General features: G+C 42.9%; 1 protein-coding gene across 2 annotated transcripts; it reads right to left on the bottom strand.

The window, feature by feature from the left end:
• Positions 1-252: 252 nt before the first annotated feature.
• On the bottom strand, positions 253-16,921 carry SLC46A3 (solute carrier family 46 member 3). Of its 2 annotated transcripts, XM_029210104.1 has the most exons (6): positions 16,353-16,921; positions 15,656-15,869; positions 9,472-10,342; positions 7,925-8,008; positions 3,543-3,699; positions 253-1,517 (listed from the first exon to the last, which is right to left on the bottom strand). In XM_029210104.1, exons 2-6 carry the CDS (start codon positions 15,866-15,868, stop codon positions 1,433-1,435), a joined length of 1,410 nt encoding a protein of 469 aa, XP_029065937.1. In that variant the 5' UTR covers position 15,869; positions 16,353-16,921; the 3' UTR covers positions 253-1,432. The 2 variants fall into 2 exon arrangements, with proteins under 2 accessions (XP_029065937.1, XP_029065938.1); XM_029210105.1 differs by lacking the exon at positions 16,353-16,921 and having other exon boundaries at positions 9,472-13,334; positions 15,656-15,777.
• Positions 16,922-17,430: the final 509 nt, after the last annotated feature.

Raw genomic sequence — 17,430 nt, 5'->3', positions numbered from 1 at the left:
GAGATTACAAAGGAGTTAATCAGCTAGGTGTACTTCAAGACATTTGTGTTATTATATATGGAAACTTAGAAAATGGGAGATATTGAAGGACCTGTGAAAATACCATAAACCATAAATGCATATGGGCTACATATTTTTCAATTTATTTGCAAGGCTGGCTTAATGACTATGGCATGGTATCAGTGGTTACTCTCATAATGCATTAAATATATAGCTTTAAATGATTTTTACAAGTGAAAACAAAACTCTGTGTTCATTTAGTTCAAATTTTATTGTGGATATAATGAGGAATCAAAGATTGTCCCTGTCCTCAAGGTGCCCATTGTCAAGTAGGGGAACAAACATTACAAGACAAGGGAAAATGGTTGGATGGCAGTACCCAGAGAGCTGTGGGGGCCCTGCAGGGACGGGGGTGGGGGGTGGAGGTGGGCAGGAGGGGAGGGTAGAAATGTCCGGAAGGGACACGGAGGAAGCGGAAGCAATGCCTTGGCTGAGACTTAAAAGTTTCAACGTAGGGAGGGAAGAAGGCCCAATGGAACCCTGTGTGCAGACAGGAGGCAGGAGAGGATGCGGTGTTTTCAGGGACCATGGTGGTCCCAGGATGAGTATAAGGCAGTAAGAGATGGATACCCTTTGACAGAAAGAAGGAGTGAATATTGCCTCTATAAATACTAGTTACTTTACATCATGATTGCCTGTTTACTCAGTTTTTACATTTCTTTAGGAACTATTTGTAATCTCTTCTTTCAGTCACCCCTGTGTTACTTATGGAAATATTATCATGCCTGTCACTGATGAAACATATTAGGAAAAGTGAAAACGTGTTCATTAAAGTGCTTCCCTTTGAAGGATATTGCAGCTGCTGAGAGCTTTGACCATCACGAACACCTTGATGGGCTCTAAAAAACAAAGCATTACCCAAGTAGAAGAAAATTATATTATGAATACTTGAAACTTCTCTCATTCTCCTATAAGCGACTGACATCATAATTTTCAACAGTCATGCCTTCAAAATCTTTGAGAGGGTCAAAAAGTCGTTTTGCAGATGAAGAAACTGAGGCAGACAAAGAGTTCTTCCTGGTCTTAATGTGAGAGACTGGAGTATATCAGGGAGATTATTGCTTTCGATTGTATCAGATTTCTTAGTCCCATTTTATACCGATAAGTTTCAGTTTCTTTTGTAAATCCCAAAGTGGGAGGTGTCTTGAGATTTGTTCTTTTATCTACTGAGAATGTGTCATGTGATCTTCATAAAGCGCTCAAAGTGCACGGTGCCGTACGAAGCTAGAGCAGCAACTATTTCTGACTGTTTAGTTTAGAAGAAAGGACTTGCAGCATTGATTATTCATGAAGTACTGATTGTGGAGCTAGTTTATATCCTTCAGAAGTCAGGAGTATATGAGATGAGCATTTGGATTTTTTTAAATCACAATCATCTGTCTGAAGTGTCTTCGCTGGATTCTTCTTGTAGAAGAAGGACATAGCTTCCCGCGTTCCTGCTGATGCACTTGACGGCACTGCCAGAGCAAATAAGACATCGATTAAGGCAATACATAGATAAGAAATAATCTGTATTCCATCTTTTCCCTGGTTACATGGCTTTTAATAAATCATACAAAGAAGGAGGATACTGGTATTTTGAATCTAACAGGCTTGTTATGCATAGCTTTCTGAAAATAAAAATTAAAAAAATCTACATGAGTTCTTCCCCTTCCAGATCCCTAAAACGTCCATCTGTCCCATTGTCTCCTCCACATAGTCCACATAAAATAGTTGTAACTAAAGCTATTACTGAAGTTCATGTCTAATACCTATAACTGAAGCTAGGATAGAAGACATCAGGAAATAATGAAAATAGCGTGTAATTTTAAATTTAAAAATATTGAACAGATTAAAAAAAAATCTCAGAAGACCAACTACATTTACACTAGATGCATTATTAAAAGCACAATGACCTTTAATCTCTCTGCACTAACTTTTCCAATTATAAAAGTTATATGTGTTCATAACAGAGTATTTATAAATATATGAAGAGTAAAATGAACATGACCCATTATTCTACTTCCCATGTAATACAGTTCTTATTAAAGCCATTTTTCATGATACGGATGCACCATCATTTACTTAATCATTTCCTGTTGTTGGCCATTTTGGTCATTAAAATATTTTTTGCCATAATGAACTTGTTTATATATAAATTTTTGACATTTCTGATCATTTCCTCAGGATAGGATTCTAAATGGGATCACTGGTTCAAATACCATGAATTTTTTGGGGAAACTTTTGACACACGTTCATGAATTGCTTTCCAAGAATGATAATGCCGAATAACACTGCTCCCAGCAAAGTATAAGGTTGATGGCCTCATCATGTGTTCACTAGCACAGCATGGAGTTTTAATTTTGCCAGTTCAATAGGTGATAGTCTCCTTTTAAAAAGATACCTAGTAAAAATAGCTTTTCATCACAGTTACAGAGGAACTGTAAATACTATTGTAGTCCGCCTAACACACATCTAGGTATCAGCATCCCACTGAGACAGTATGTACTGAGGTCCTACTCTGAATAAGACGCAGGCCAGCCCTTCAAGGAGTTCACAGCCATGGCAGAGTTTAAAGCCTGTGTGGATAGATTCTGTTCTCCCTCCCTCGCAGCCACAGCCCACAGTGCTTAGGGGAAGGCAGATGCCAGACCCTGTGCCCCACCTTCTACCCATCCCCATCACCCTGCTCTGCGGCAGCCCAGCCGTGTGAAATGGGCAAGCCCAGCAGAGGCAGGTTAATGAGCTCTTAGCTCAATGCTTGGGCCCCAGAGAATGTGTCAAATATATTTGCTTGTGCGTTTTCACAACCACTTATCTAGTTGGCTTACACATTTTGTTCATTGAAAGGGACAGGGAGAATACATATTTCTTGTAAGTTTATGCCTCTGGTCTTTTTATTCTATGTACTATTCACAAATAGAATTTTGTAGTTTGTATTTACTTGGATATTTACATTTGAAAAGGAAATCATCAAATAAGCCAACTCTCTGTAAAGGAAAGAGAATTCTTAATATCCAGTGCATGCTATCTGCTCTTGTCATTTACCCAAGGATCTGTATTAAAGTATATCTTCTTAGAGTAATCTTTGACCTTCAGGGGATATTATACTGTAGGAAGTCATTGTTTGAATGTATATATATGTATATACATATTCATAGAATATATGTGTATTGAATATACGTACGAATATATATGTACTGATAATACATATATATTCTTAGACACTAAATTCATCAGTTGTTCATATTTAAAGATAAGGGGGTAACTTCTCAGAGTCTCTGTCTAACCCAGTGTTTCTTTCTCTTAGTCCTGGTTGGCCACACCACTGTCTGTTTCTTTCTAAGTCTCCAAAATTATTGACAGATGTCTTCATGTCTAAAAGTTCTTGAGAAAAGTACATTCCAAGGCAGAACTTCAACAGATCTATGTAATTGCACTGGTGAGGTCAGGGAATTCAATCCATCTATCCTTTGATAAAAGGATAAAAAGTAATGACATACCATAGACTGATGGCTGGAATTAGTAATAAAACAGCGGAGAGCAGAAAGACGAAGCCTTTGTACCAAGCAACAGTGGCTGAATAAATTCCGTTGAAAGTAGAAACTGCAGTGATTCCGCCAAGTGTTTCTAAGAAAGCGAGACAAGCGAACATGGTGCCTGTTTGGGGTCAGGGTGTGGAGGGAGTGAGAGAAAAGGCTGAGTTACAAAACAACAAACAAAAATAATGCAGAAAACGGCTACTCAGTGAAAAGTGCAGCCCTGGGGGCACTGCTTGGTGAAGGAAAGCTACTCCCTCAAAATCCCTGAGAAGGCAGTCACCCGTTTTGTGGGTGAAGAAACGGAGCTCAGGAGTTCTCCCTGGACCTAGTGTGAGAGGAGCTGGAATCAGTACTTCCAGGGTCCGTGCGGCAAAGCTAAGAGGCACTGGAAGCTGAGGCGTGTGGAATCTGCCGCATCTCCCGTCCCTGCTACAGCCTAAGACGCAGCCCCACCTGCCCCTGAGGTTCGAGGTGCCACCTTCCACTCTCAGTCCCTGCGCTAATCTGGGACACACCTGCAGGGGCAGGATGGCTCCCAGGCAAGCAACGTCCCACCCACCGGCCCTCTGAAAGGTCAAGTCAGATCTGGCAAGAGTGACAGGCAAGGCAGAGAGATAATCTTCTTACCGTACATTCTGCAATTTGAATTTGATCTCTTCCTCCAGAGTAACAAAAAGTTCAGTCACACGAGATTCCTGTGTGACTCATCAAGTAACTACGTAAGTGCCCGGTGCTCTAGTGAAGGTTATGCCACAGTCTGACATTGAGTGATTCTTTAAAACGTATTTTTCTGTCTTACGTGCTTACAACTGGCTCCCCTCTGAGGGGACTCTGCTGTCCTTCCCGCTTGCCACACGCCGAGTGTGGGAAAGGGCAGGCCATGGAGCATTGCTTAAGAAGCCTGAAATGGCTGCATGGTCGGCCCAAGCTCACAATCAGAGAAATGGTCATTATTCTACAAGTTTTGAATTTAGTCTGGAATCCAAGACCATACTGACTGAAGAGTGAAACTTCCGAAAGACAGCTGGTCATCTTGATGTGCTTTTTTTCCTCTTTGTCAAATTCTGCATCACTACAATTGTGGCTGTTCTCAGCTCTCTGTGGCTTCCGTGGCATAAGTTCCTACGTAGTTTCTGCAGACTCTTCTTAAGCCATTGCTTGTTCCCTACTTTGCCGAGTTTACTTTTCCATGACAAATTGTAATATATTTTTCTTACAGACAGTGCACATCCTATAAATAATTGTGTTTGATTGGACTGATAGGAAGGAAGAGGGCAAGCTTGAGGATCTAGCTTGGTTATAGTTTACATGTCTAGACTTTAACTTTCCCCATGGTCTTGATCTTTTAGACTGTGTATTGATTTTTATCTATTTAAACTTTCACTTTATTATACATATTCTCATACATTGCTTCAAAGTCTTCACTGAACAACGGGACACATGTTCATAAAACAAACATCTCTATGCAGAATGCTGGGTTATCAGAGATGTGTCTTCTTTTGACCAAAATGAAAGTTCTGTCAATGTCAAGGGCACATATGCTTTTTTCACTGCTGTGTCCCCAGGGCATATAGCTGTGCTGGCACCTGGTAGACACTTAATATATATTTGTCAAATGAATGAATAAAAGCTTCATTCAAGGGCAATTACCAGTCATCAAGTAGCATATGGACTATATTTGTCAAATGAATGAATAAAAGCTTCATTCAAGGGCAATTACCAGTCATCAAGTAGCATATGGACTTACTGCCTCTATGATTTATGACAATACAGGAAGTTAGTTGAATTGGAAAGAAGTTCTCCTAGTTGTGTATCTACGTTATTGTTTCATTTTATTTCTGATCCCTTGCTGCAGCCGGGGACAGGTGGTATGGTGCTAACCCTGTTATGCAGCCGCTTGAGTCCTTTCTTGTTGGGAACTCGGTCAGGCCGTGCTGTGTTCTGACAAACAGCCATCTCATGAAGTAGCTCTAGCTTGTTGCTGAACTTCCCTGAGCAGCACAACTTATGATTACTTCCTTTCTTTTTAGTGCGAAATTATATTCCGTTGGACAGACACGCCTCATTTTGTTGATTCATCAGTTCATGGACATTTGCATTGTTTATGCTTCTTGACTATTACAGATAATGCTGCTGTGAACGTGTGTGTACAAGATTTTGTGTGGACATATGTTTTCATTTCTCTTTGGTGTATACCTAGGAGTGGAATTGCTGAGTCATAAGGTAACTCTGTTTAACTTTATGAGGAGCTACCAAACTGTTTTGTAAAATGGCTGCACCATTTTACACTCCCACCAGCAGTGTATGAGGGCTCCAGTTTCTCCACATCCTCGCCAACACTTCTTATGGGCATTTTCATCTTGGCCATCCTAGTGGGTCTCACTGTGGTTTTGATTTGCATTTCCCTGATGGCTAATGATGTTGAGCACTTTTTCATGTGTCTGTTGGCCATTGGTACATCTTTGGGGAGATGTCAGTTCAAATCCTTTGCCCATGTTTTAATTGGGTTGTCTTGTTATTGCTGAGTTTTAATAGTTTTTATATATTTTGGATACAAGTTCCTTATCAGACGTATGATATGCAAATATAGTCTCCCATTCAGTGGGCTGTCTTTTCACTTTCTTGATGGTGTCCTTTGAAGCATAGAAGTTTTTAATTTTGATAAAGTCTAATTTATCTATTTTTTCTTTTTTTGTTGTGCTTTTGGTGTCGTATCTAAGAAACCATTGCATAATTCAAGGAAGCAGGTAGGTTTTTACATACTGTAGTTTTTATATTCCTAAGTGGTTTCCCAGTTAATCCTCACCACACAATCTGTAAACAGCTGTGTGAATACGTAGCTACATATTATGAGTGGAAAAGGATCAAGAAATGTATTCTCAACCTTATTGAATTATGCAGTCTTCTCCAGTGTTGACTAAAGGGCCATAAGTACAACAGCATAATTATGCATTATTCATAAACACTTGATATGAACATTTGCACCAGGCTAAGACATGGAACAAAAGAAAGCTCCAAGGTCTCATAATATTCGTATGATCAGAGCAAAAGGAGGTCCACCACATATGCCTGGTATCTAACAAGTACCCAGTCCTAACTAGAGATTTAATTTTTGTTTTCCTTCTGTACTGGTCATTCTCTGTCCTCCCCTTCAGCTGTTGGATCTTCTGTGCCCTGCTCTGTGCTCGGGAGGCTGACCCCACAGATATTATGACTTGGACTTCCTTGGACTTGGTCAGTGGGGTCCAGGAGGAGAAGGCTGTGCAGTTTCTTCTCTGCTCCCTCCCTCCTTGGGCCGTCCTTTCCTCTGTGCTGCCCTTCCCTGAAGTCTCTTGATTGAATCAGCTGAGTGGGATGCTGTTTTTTCTAGGACTCTGACTCAGGCCCAGCTCTAACATTTGGGGGATCCAGCGTAAGAATACAATTAGAGGCCTACAAGTTCTAAGTATTTAAAAGTTATAATTCTGGGAGTTCCCTAGTGGCCTAGTGGTTAGGATTCTGGGCCTTCACTGATGTGGCCTGGGTTCAATCCCTGGTCGGGGAACTGAGATCTTGTAAGACGTGTGGCGCAGCCAAAAAAAAAAAAAGTTATAATCTTGACTAACAGACTGTTAACTAAGGTATGTTCTGTCTCCCTACTCTGAGAAAATACCTTCCTAATGATTTGGAGGTCAGACACAAACTTAGAATTCTCAGACGTTTTAGAGTTCCATGTGGAACATGACAGCCCTGGGAGAGCTGGCCCTCACCTTCCAGTCCCCAGCCTGCAGGCTGCAGCCACCCACATTGTATTCTACCTCTTGTTCTGCTCAGAAAGGGTCATTTACACGTGGGTGTAGACACCCCGCCCTGCAATTCCAAGGTTGGGCCAGACCCTCCTGTAAAGAGTCACCCTTTGGCTACCCCTTTGGTGTACAGGAGAGCACACTGGGGTCACAGTCTACCCTCAGGAGAATGGGTCTGAGAAAGAGGATCATCAAGGCATTCACTGGATATGAGCTGTTCAGCTGGGAGTTATGGGGACCCACGTACATGTACCCAGAGTGTAGCCTAGAAGGGGGGAGTGTTGTGGGCTCCCAGGGGGCATAACGCCTGGCCCTGAGGTCTCCTCTCCCCTTGGGGCGGGGCAGCTCCAGAGAAAGCCCTCTAAAGCACCAGGCCCCGGGCAGGGGCTCCCTTGCTTGAATATAAGCTCTTCCTAACACAGACCTTACCAATTCAAAAGGAGCTCTGTGCAGAAAAAGGGTTGTAGAATATCCTGAAGAATCAAACACTGATTGTACACAGATATGAGTTGGTACAGATCATAGATTCATTCTGTTCCTTAAGCAAATTAAACTCACCTTGTTCAGTAGAACGAACCACTTTTGATATCATGGACCGTAGAACAGAGAGCGGCACAACAGTGAAAAGGAATGGCAGCCTGACTGTGAGAGGAATAGTCGGAAATTACTGGCTGAATCAGAAAACTAAGGGTCCATTTTAAAGGTAGAACACTTAATCTCTAAGTACTTCATTTTCTGTAAGCATCTTAACTCATTGCATCTAACGGCTGAATTAATTAATGGTAGAATTCTGTTTAATGAATTAAGATAGACTATAGACAGGTCAGTTTAAGATTACGCTCAAGTTTAAGTTTACTCTTAAATGCTTATTCTAGTGCAGAGAACAAGAGTTCATGGAAGTTACAGGTCCAGACCTATATAATCTGCCACTTGAAATGGATCTGTTTCCCTAGTTATTAGAGTAACGTCATGTTTAGCAGGTTGTGACTGTTAATAAATTTTTTGTTTTCTGTTTTTGCTCTTTCAGACTTGCCATTCTCATCGTTAAAATTCTTTTATTATATTGATCTACTTATTGGTAAATTGGTTTCTTCTTGCTTCTTCATCTTTGTGGCTGAATAATTTCACGAACACAAGTTGCCTCTGCTCTGAAATTATGACCCTTAATAGTAGCAATTTTAGTTATATGACAAAATGGTAAGATATTACATTTGCAGACCACTTTAAGTTTTCAACATGTTTTCACATATATTAACTTACTTGGAGTTGGCAACTCCAAGGGAAACAGGGAGGGAGAACTGGCATTTACTGAACCCTTGGCATTGCGCTAAGTGATTTACAGTTCTCTCTTCTAATATTCGTTATAACCCTCTGAATTAGGTACCACTATGCCCATTTTATAGATGAAAAAACAAGGGCTCAGAGTAGTTCAGTAACTTGCCCAGGGTCACCTAGTGCTATAGATGGAAATTAAGCCCAATTCTGTTTCGTCACTCTGCTTCCCTGCAAGGTAGCAAGAGGTTAACACTGCCTTTGTAGAAAAAGACTAAATTGGATCTTTCTTGAGGTCCCACTTTAACAGATCCTTTAACCCTTTCAAACACAGTATCTCACTCAAGCCCTAGTTAAGGAAGCAGTCCTATTTGCCAGAAAGTGATTAATCAAAAGCCAATTCATGAAATGACCAATTTGCTGAAAGATCGATTTGCAAAATCTTCTTGAATATATTCAATGAATTTTTTTAATGTATCTTTTGAGTATACTTTAGACAGTTGTCTTAAAATTGTAGCCTTCTTAGCATCATTTTAAGAAATATTCAAGTTGGTGAATGCTATTTTGAAGGACTGATTCACATGAAGAATGTTCCTCAAAACAATTTTTTGGCAAATGTGCAAATTTGGAAAATTATGGTTATTCAACCTTTTTTTTTTTTCTTTAACGTCAGTTGGTTTTCAGCTTCTGGAAAGCTAGCTTTAAACAAATTACCTTTACTTGAACTAAAATGCATTAAATAGAGAATTTTATATTAAAGTTTCTCACCCAACAGACTAAATTCATTTTATGTAAACATCAATACACAGTTCTAGGCTACATTTGTAACTTACCTAAAAACATCATCAGTGTTGTTCTGGCAAAAGCAATCATAGCCATTCCTACCATGGTGGTAAAAATTCCAATGAAGGCCATGTGAATATCTTCCATACAATAAGAAAAAAGCCATATTCCTAGGAAACTGCTGAAAAAAGAGACACTACCCAAAGCTGATCCATAACCTATTAAAACTTCATCCCAGCAGAGTGGTGAATCCAATTCATAAAGGATAAAAATGGGGGAAATGCCAACTGTCACGAAAAAATAAGTGATCATTGTAAAAAGCAACAAACAGAGCAAAGATCGTTGCTCACCAGAATTATTTTTAAAAAGCATGTAAGTTCGGTAAAATAAGTTTTTAAAGCCTTCAGTCCATGATATAGAAACATTCTGAGATGAAGGCTCTTTCATCGAATCCTCAAGAAAGAATAAAATATAAATCAAGTTAACAGTAAGAGCCATAGTAGCAATTGAAAACGACCACACAAAACCTAGTTCTCTAATAAAATAGCCAGAAGACAATCCTGTTAATCCAGTGACAATTCCAAGCAGGAAGTCAATTATAGCTATTCGAATTGTTCTTTGTTTCTTTTCTTTACATTGATCAACTATGTAGGCAAAAGAGGCTCCCAGAAGTGTGGTGTAATTGCCACAAAGTGCACCCAAAAAGGTAGATGCAATCAAAAGCTGGATTGGAAAGGTAAAATAGGAAAGCAAACAGAGCCAAGCACTGTTTGCAAGAGCACCAACAGAAGACAAAATCAAAGGGAATTTTCGTCCTCCGTGGTCACTATGAGACAGAAGCATGAATGTAGACACGAGACCAGGAATTAACCCACTTATGTCCATCTGCAGATTAAAAAGAGACACTTTTTTCTGAACTTCCTGCAAAGAAATAAAAAGAAGACAAAGTGTTTACAGAGGCTTATACAATATGCCTAAAAATACCCTGGAACATACTTTTTCTTGATATTGCCAGTAGGTCAGGGATGGGGAATCTCTAGTGCATGGGTTTGATATAGCTTAAATCTTCATCCAGTTCACAAAGCAAATATCAAGAGGTGATACAATCATCAATGCTCAGTCACAATATTCAAGTACCACAGTGGAGACATTAATCCATAAAAATAAAAGTGTGTGTATTGGTGTATGTCTGACTTATATAGAGGATCCACAGAACCCAAGGCCTCAGGGACTGGTTATGTAATGACTTCTCTTTCTTCTGTGAACAGTTAGCACTAAGAGATCATGACCACTGTTCTAAAGCAAGAACGGTACCCTTTCCCATGATACACCTTTCTGTCTAAAGGGGAATGAATATCACATGTAAACATCGTATCTGATAGGGCTTTATTTAGATAGAGCTCAGCTGTCCTTTTCACGTGTCTCCACAAATATTCCTTTATTTACTAAAAATTAAGATAAAACTCGAAGAGGAGCTTTGTATTGACTAAAGATGGTAGCGTGCCATGAACTAAGGAGTGAGCTAAACTCAACTTTCCTGAGGCCCAAAACAACTACGTACACGTGGATTGGCAGATGTAACAATCGTGACACTAGGTATATGATGGGAAGAACTTGGGGTGATTTAAAAGCATTTTCTTCTCACCACTTTTCTGTATTTTCCAAACTTTATATTAAAGGATATGTGCCGTTTCTATAATGGAGATTACTAAACTCATTTTAAAAAAGATTTATTCATGTAATATTTAGAAAGCACCCTAAAAACCACAAAAATATGATGAACCACAAAAATATCAGATACCGAATTAATGGTTTTTTAAAATAGTGAGCCTATTTTTATTTTTATGTATTTATATAATTCAAGCCATTCCATGTTGCCAGGAAATGTTCTGGTCACTCAAACCCCAAACTTCGGTCATCTTTGCTTCTAGCCTTTCCCTTCGTCCATGCCCCCCAACACAATCTATCCTGTCCCGCTAAAGTTTCTCACTTTACCTTCTTGATGGTCCCATAGTTGCCACTTGGATGACAACTCCCATTGGTTTTCACGTGGACCACCCTGGCATCTAACTGGTCTCTTCATTCAATTCAGAATATAATGTCAATCTTACCACTTTGCAGATCACAGACACTACTGCTGGGCACATGTTGCATAGCACCACAGCTTACTATCGGCATGTCTCTCACCTGCTCAGAAGCTGCAGTGTCTCCCCACTGCCTGGGAAAGTCCACACTCCTTAGCCTGGTATTTAAGGCCCCCGAGACGTGGTCTGATCTCATCTTCAGCGTTATCCCCACTCTCCCCCCAGATACGGTCTATGCTCCAGGCACAGTCCATAGTCAGGTCCCACTTAGATTTCCCTGAAATTCCCAAACAGGGGTCATCACTCCTTTTTCTGAACCTTCTCATAGAACAGTTATCATTCCCCAGCTGTACTTTTTTGTGTATTGATTAAGAGCTTGAGCTCTGGAGTCAGAGGAATCTGGATTCAAATACAGTCAGTTCTGTACACCACAGTTTGAGTGGTCTTTAAAAACACACATCAGCTCGTGTCACTCCTCTGTCAACCCCCCAGTGGCTTTCCTTACACTGGAATAAATGCAAACTCCTTGCCACGGCGAGGGGCGACCCCACGTCACGGAGCCTCTGATTCATCTCCCCTTCCTCACTCCTCTCGGCCGACAAGCCATTCCACAAACCTCCATGCTACTTGCTGTTCCCTCTGCCTGATGGTTGCACAGCTCACTTCCTCAGTTCAAAACCACTTCCTCAGAAGGGCCTTCCCTGACCATCACTCAATCCAAAGCAACCCCACTAATCCCACCCAGCGCTCCAGCCCCTTATCCTTGTTGTTCTTCTCCTTAGAGGCTCACCAGCTCCCTGATAGGAAATTATATTTTATTCGATCTGTGCATTGTGTGACTTCCCTCCTACAACCTAAGCTCCCGGCTGGGGTGAAACCTTGTCCTCTTCACCATAGTATCACCAGCTCCAAGAACAGCGCTTCCAGGGAGGGTAGGTACTCAATAGACAGATTGATTAAATGAACAAACCATCAAGTAAAATAGGCCTCTGTAGCTTGCGTGCTCTGTGTGATCCTGACCAAATTACTTGTCTCTGCAGCTTCTTCATCTGACCAGAGGGAACGTCAACAGTCCCAATCTTGCAGGCTGTCAGGAGACTTAAAATTAAAGTCAATATAAGGTGCTCCACACAGGGCCCTCATACAGTCAGTGCTGTTTCATTTTTACTAGGTTAGATCTTTTGAGCACATCTTTGTATCTCCTACAGATATAGAAGCCATCAAGTAAATATTTATTGAATAAACAAATAAATGAAACAGTTATCGTTTAATCAGCTCCTCAGCAAGATGTTCCAGTTTGGGGTTCCTCCTCCCATTTCCACGCCTCTGCCTAAGTCCTGTCCTCTCCTTTTTTCCTACTGTCATCCCAACCCAGTCTGTTACACAGACTGCAGCCCATGTTGTGAAATTCAGATCTTAGCACACTCAAAGCATATTTCAACCATACATCAGTGTTGAGACAGAAGAAATTGTGTTTGAACATTATAAACTCTGGAGAATTATGTGTTATGTGTTATAGTAGGGTAGATGGGAGAAATCAGAGTTAAAAAAAAAAGCTATTTCCTATACAAGGTTGAACAGAATGACAGGGTACTGAGATGGGGATAAACTAAGGAAAGTGCTATCAATTTTAAGGAAGGCACAATTTCATAGGCTAAAATGCACATATTAATTCCAGTTGAGCAGAAGGTATTCCTTACCTGATGGTAACCAGGGATTGTGTTATTAAAAGGTTTATAAATAAATTCCTGAGCGAGAACAACTTCATGATCTGTTGGGTGACCCGAAGTTGTCCCCTCCAGTGGCACAGTCTCTATCTTGAAAGCTGCCTGAAGAGAACAGGCCACAGTGGCCGGTGTAACACTTCAAAACCAATCATTTACAAGGGAAGGAGAGGGCGGTAAGGGCCTTAAAAATTCCTTCCTCCACAAAAGTCAATAGACATCCCAGAATTCCCTACTCTCTGCCCTTTGCCAAGAGTTTCCTTCCACAGCCTCGCCACTTTGTTAAGAGGCCTTTTAGAGATTAATCTCATCGCCCAAGAGAAGTATGTAGCTGTACTTACAGTCACAGGGCTCAGAAAACTTGAAGATTTGAAAGATAGGTTAGATCAATATCCATATGAATATATATGTTATATATACCTTAACCCCAGATAGATTGAAAAATATGACTTTCATCCAAATAGACTTTCAAAATGTTAAATATAAGTGAAATTGCTCCGATTATTCTTATATTTGTACCCTGAAATTCATGATACTATCTTGCATACCAATACGTATGTAAGTGTGTATATTTGTTACGTGGGAAGGTTAAATAAAAACGGCATAACAGAGGTTCAACACGTTGTATTCTTACACACAACTGATCTTTTGGGAGAGATTTGAGAAAAATCTGAGCTGAAAAAATCATTTATTTATTTTATCAGGGGCTGACCCTGTACTATGACATCTCTTATTTTTAGGGTTACAAGAACAGTCCACAGATCTCTAAGCGGAAGCTCACAGAGCAGGGAACATTTGTTCTCGGATTTAAAGGGGGCAGAATATTCTCTGAGAAGCTCAGCAGGGACAGGATCCAGGGAAGGGGTCAGAAGGAGGTGTTCCTCTGTCCTAAGGAGCAAGTGGTGAGTGGGTCACCACGCCCTGTCCCAGTTGTGGGTGGGATGGTTTCTAGTTCCCCAATCTTAGAAGAAGCACCTGTAGCTCTAGCGCACCGACTGTAAGGCAAAGATCTAGGGCGGTATGTTCTCTTGAACATTAATTCAGTGAAACAGCAGTCAATCGATCAAAAAATTTGGCAGAAATCTTCAAAATGAGACCCCTGCTCTGGGCAGTGGGGGGCTTTCAGCAGCTGGGTTAGGCAGGGAGCGGGGCCAATACTCAGCACCTGCACAGTCACAGAGGTCACCAAAGCAGCTGGACCAAGGCCCGTCTCCCGTCACTCTAGAGGGTGAGGACAGCCGACCTTTCCAGACACTCAAGTCCTCTCCTCTGTCCCTCCCACTGCTCCCAGGGGGCTGGTGAAGGAACTCACAGTATGAAATGGAGAAACTGATGAGCCTCTGGAACCTTCTTACTCCCTGGGGATATATACATGTAACAGGAAACATTCTTAAAGGGAGACGAAACCAAGAGGAGAGCCCCCTTGTTGGCCCTTCTGTTTTTATGACCTCACTCTAGGCCAGAACCTTGATATCTGCATGGCTGTTCAGAAATAATCTGTTCTTTTCTCCATGGGTGCAGATGACTCAGAGTCCCTTAGACTCTTTTCATCTTTTGACTGGGGAAGCAGCACCACTCTTTTGCCATCACAAAATATTCCCAAGGGGAAGAGTTCAAAGTTTACAAGCGTGGTTGTTTTTCAGGCATTGGGGGGGGATTTCCAAATCTGGATGCTCTCTCTGCTTTGCATTTGGACACTGGTAGACTGGTAAAGACTGCCTAAGGGAACGGAGACTGGCGCCGTACCTCCTGGGGGAGGAGGCTGGACCTGGGGAAGGAAGGGCTCTGGAGTATCTGGCTGAACATTTTCAGTGTCCTCAGAGTGCAAGTGGGTGCTCCCCACCCCCCATATCCTCACACAGATGCTCCTCAGCACTGGGGGGTCAAACTGATTTGATAACACCGAATGATGGATGACAAATGCGACCCTCACCCCATGACAGACCCTGGCGCCGGGCCCACAGTCTTCAGGGATGGTCCACTTTCTGGGGTCACTGAAAACTGGGTCATGCCCGTGAAGCAGAAGCGGGTAGGGAGGAAGCGGGCAAGGGAAAGGCAGGACCCATGCTTCACCCGACCCCTGGCCACCAAGTACCATTCCAGCCTGCCCTGTCCCAACTGTCAGGCTTTCCGTGGGGAAGAAGAAAGGAGACAACCACGGAGGAGATGAGATTGCCCTGACATTTTCTGAGACAAAGGAGAAGAGCCAGTGTCACAGAAGAAGGGGGTTTTAAGTAGAAGAGGCAGATTAAAGGTGTCAGGAAGCTTCAGACAGAAAGGAGAATAAAGGCTTTTGGTTTGGGACTTAGGGGTTTTCGTGTGACCCTTAAGAGATCAATGTATGAGGAGTGCAGGATCCTCTTTCCTTTAAAATCCTGTTGCACATTCCCTTTTTAATACATGTTAGGAATATTTTAATTTCTTACCTCCTGGAATGTGAAAATTGGGCTGCTTTTGTTTTTTGCACACTCGGAAACATTGCTATCGGGTGCAATGCTGTAGTTGCCTGTTTCCTCCCATATTCTCCTGTACACATATTGTGTTGTCAGTGGAGCAGTCAAAGTCATAGCAAATACACTAAAGCAGATGGCAGGTTCCACAAATGGAATCTTCATCTTGCTTGGGCAGGTAGCTGACATTCTATTAAGAAGAAAAGGAGAGAGATAATCAGTTGCACTCTTATCTGAGAGGCTGGATTTTCAATGATGGGGAAGTTAGGGGAGCTTTGTGGAGTAAACAAGCAAACTAGGGAACAGAAAGCAGTAAGCACTTCCTAAGACAATAACTTTCACTTAGGAACAGGGTATTCGGTAAACCTGAGACTGTCATACTTACCATTTTTAAGAGCTGGACCTTTAAGGACCCACCCCGCCCTTGAGATGATTCTTTAAGATAGTCTTAATAAGCTGTCTACCACTTTGGCTATCCAGTGATCACACTACAACTCCCACACTGAATACTGCCAGCTGGTTTTCATAAGGGAAACAGTGCGGTTGCTCTGGGGACGAGACAATTACGTAATTGTTTATTATTGATTTTGCTGCTTGTGAACAGCGGACAGGAAGGGGGCCTTTAAAAAGCAGCTTCCAATCGTAAGGGTTTGTTTATGTTGTTTTAACTCACCCCACGGTCACAGTCTTCCTGCCGAGCTAGGCGCGGGTCTGACCGTTTTCGGGGCCGGAGTCTCGGGGGCTGTCTCCTTTCAGGGGCTGCTGGGCAGCAAGTGCGCACGGAGGCTGGGTCTGCGCCGCCGCGCTGGGATGGGAAGGGGAATTGCCGCTGAATTCGACCAGATGCACAGGTCGGGAGACCGCAAGCCTGATTTTAAAGCAAAACAGGAAAGCGCACTTCCGCGTCCAGAGTGACAACGGTGACAGTTCACCGCGCAGCCCTCGCTCAGCTCCTGCGTGGCCCTGCGGGCTCCGCCCGGCGAGCTCCCGCGGGGCCCGCGCGCCGGGCAGCTGCTCCCTGAGCCGTCGGCGGGCTGTCGCTGGGTCCGCGGCCCGGCCTGCGCTCGCGATGACTCAGCCGCGCCAGCCGAGCATCGCCTCCGGCCCAGGAGACGGGCCTCGGGGGTGCTGGTCCCCCGCCGCCTGGGCGGTCGCTGTCCTGCTTTCCTGCGACTGGGCCCCTTGGCCGGCACCCCCGCGGGGATTGGTCCGCTCCGACGTCGCTCCCGAGCGCCCGCCCCCGGAGGCCCCGGTGGGGTCGCCGCAGCCGGCAGCCCCGGGCTCGTGCAAGGACTCTGAGGTTAGAGAGCTTTTCTGGGTCCGAATATCGCTTCTCACGGAAGCACACAGGAGATTTGTTGCAGAAGTAACATTTTGGGATTCAGGCCACTGTAGCATCTGTGCGGGCCAGGCGAGTGCTCTGAGAAACGCAGAAGGGGGGGGGGACCGGGTAGGGGCGCCCGTGGAGGGTGCGGGAGAGAGAGTGCTTCTGGCAGGGTTAGCCGGGGTCTGGAATGTGGTCGCTGGCTCTTCTTGGTGATGCAACCTTGGGCTAATTATTTCATCGCTATGAACGTCCATTTCTTTATCTGTCAGGTGGTCATTAACAGCCTTACCGGATCATTGTGATGAAACCCTCGAGGTGTGCATACAGCACATCCCCGGGGCAAAGGAGGGACAGTACATTCCCCCCAGCAAGCCCACCAGGAACACACCTGAAGATGAACGAGCTGGATTTACTACTTCTTGTA

Source organism: Monodon monoceros, unplaced genomic scaffold (assembly GCF_005190385.1).
Source record: "Monodon monoceros isolate NGI ecotype Baffin Bay Population unplaced genomic scaffold, NGI_Narwhal_1 Super_Scaffold_8, whole genome shotgun sequence".
In the NCBI taxonomy this organism is placed as follows: domain Eukaryota; kingdom Metazoa; phylum Chordata; class Mammalia; order Artiodactyla; family Monodontidae; genus Monodon; species Monodon monoceros.
This window is presented reverse-complemented; position numbering and strand designations above follow the sequence as displayed.

Coding starts and splice junctions, on each gene's coding strand:
- SLC46A3 (XM_029210104.1), bottom strand. CDS start 15,868: ATGTCAGCTACCTGCCCAAGCAAGATGAAGATTCCATTTGTGGAACCT. Junction 3,700..7,924: donor GGTTCGTTCTACTGAACAAG/GTGAGTTTAATT, acceptor GACCCCAAACAG/GCACCATGTTCGCTTGTCTC. Junction 1,518..3,542: donor ATTCCAGCCATCAGTCTATG/GTATGTCATTAC, acceptor TTGCTCTGGCAG/TGCCGTCAAGTGCATCAGCA.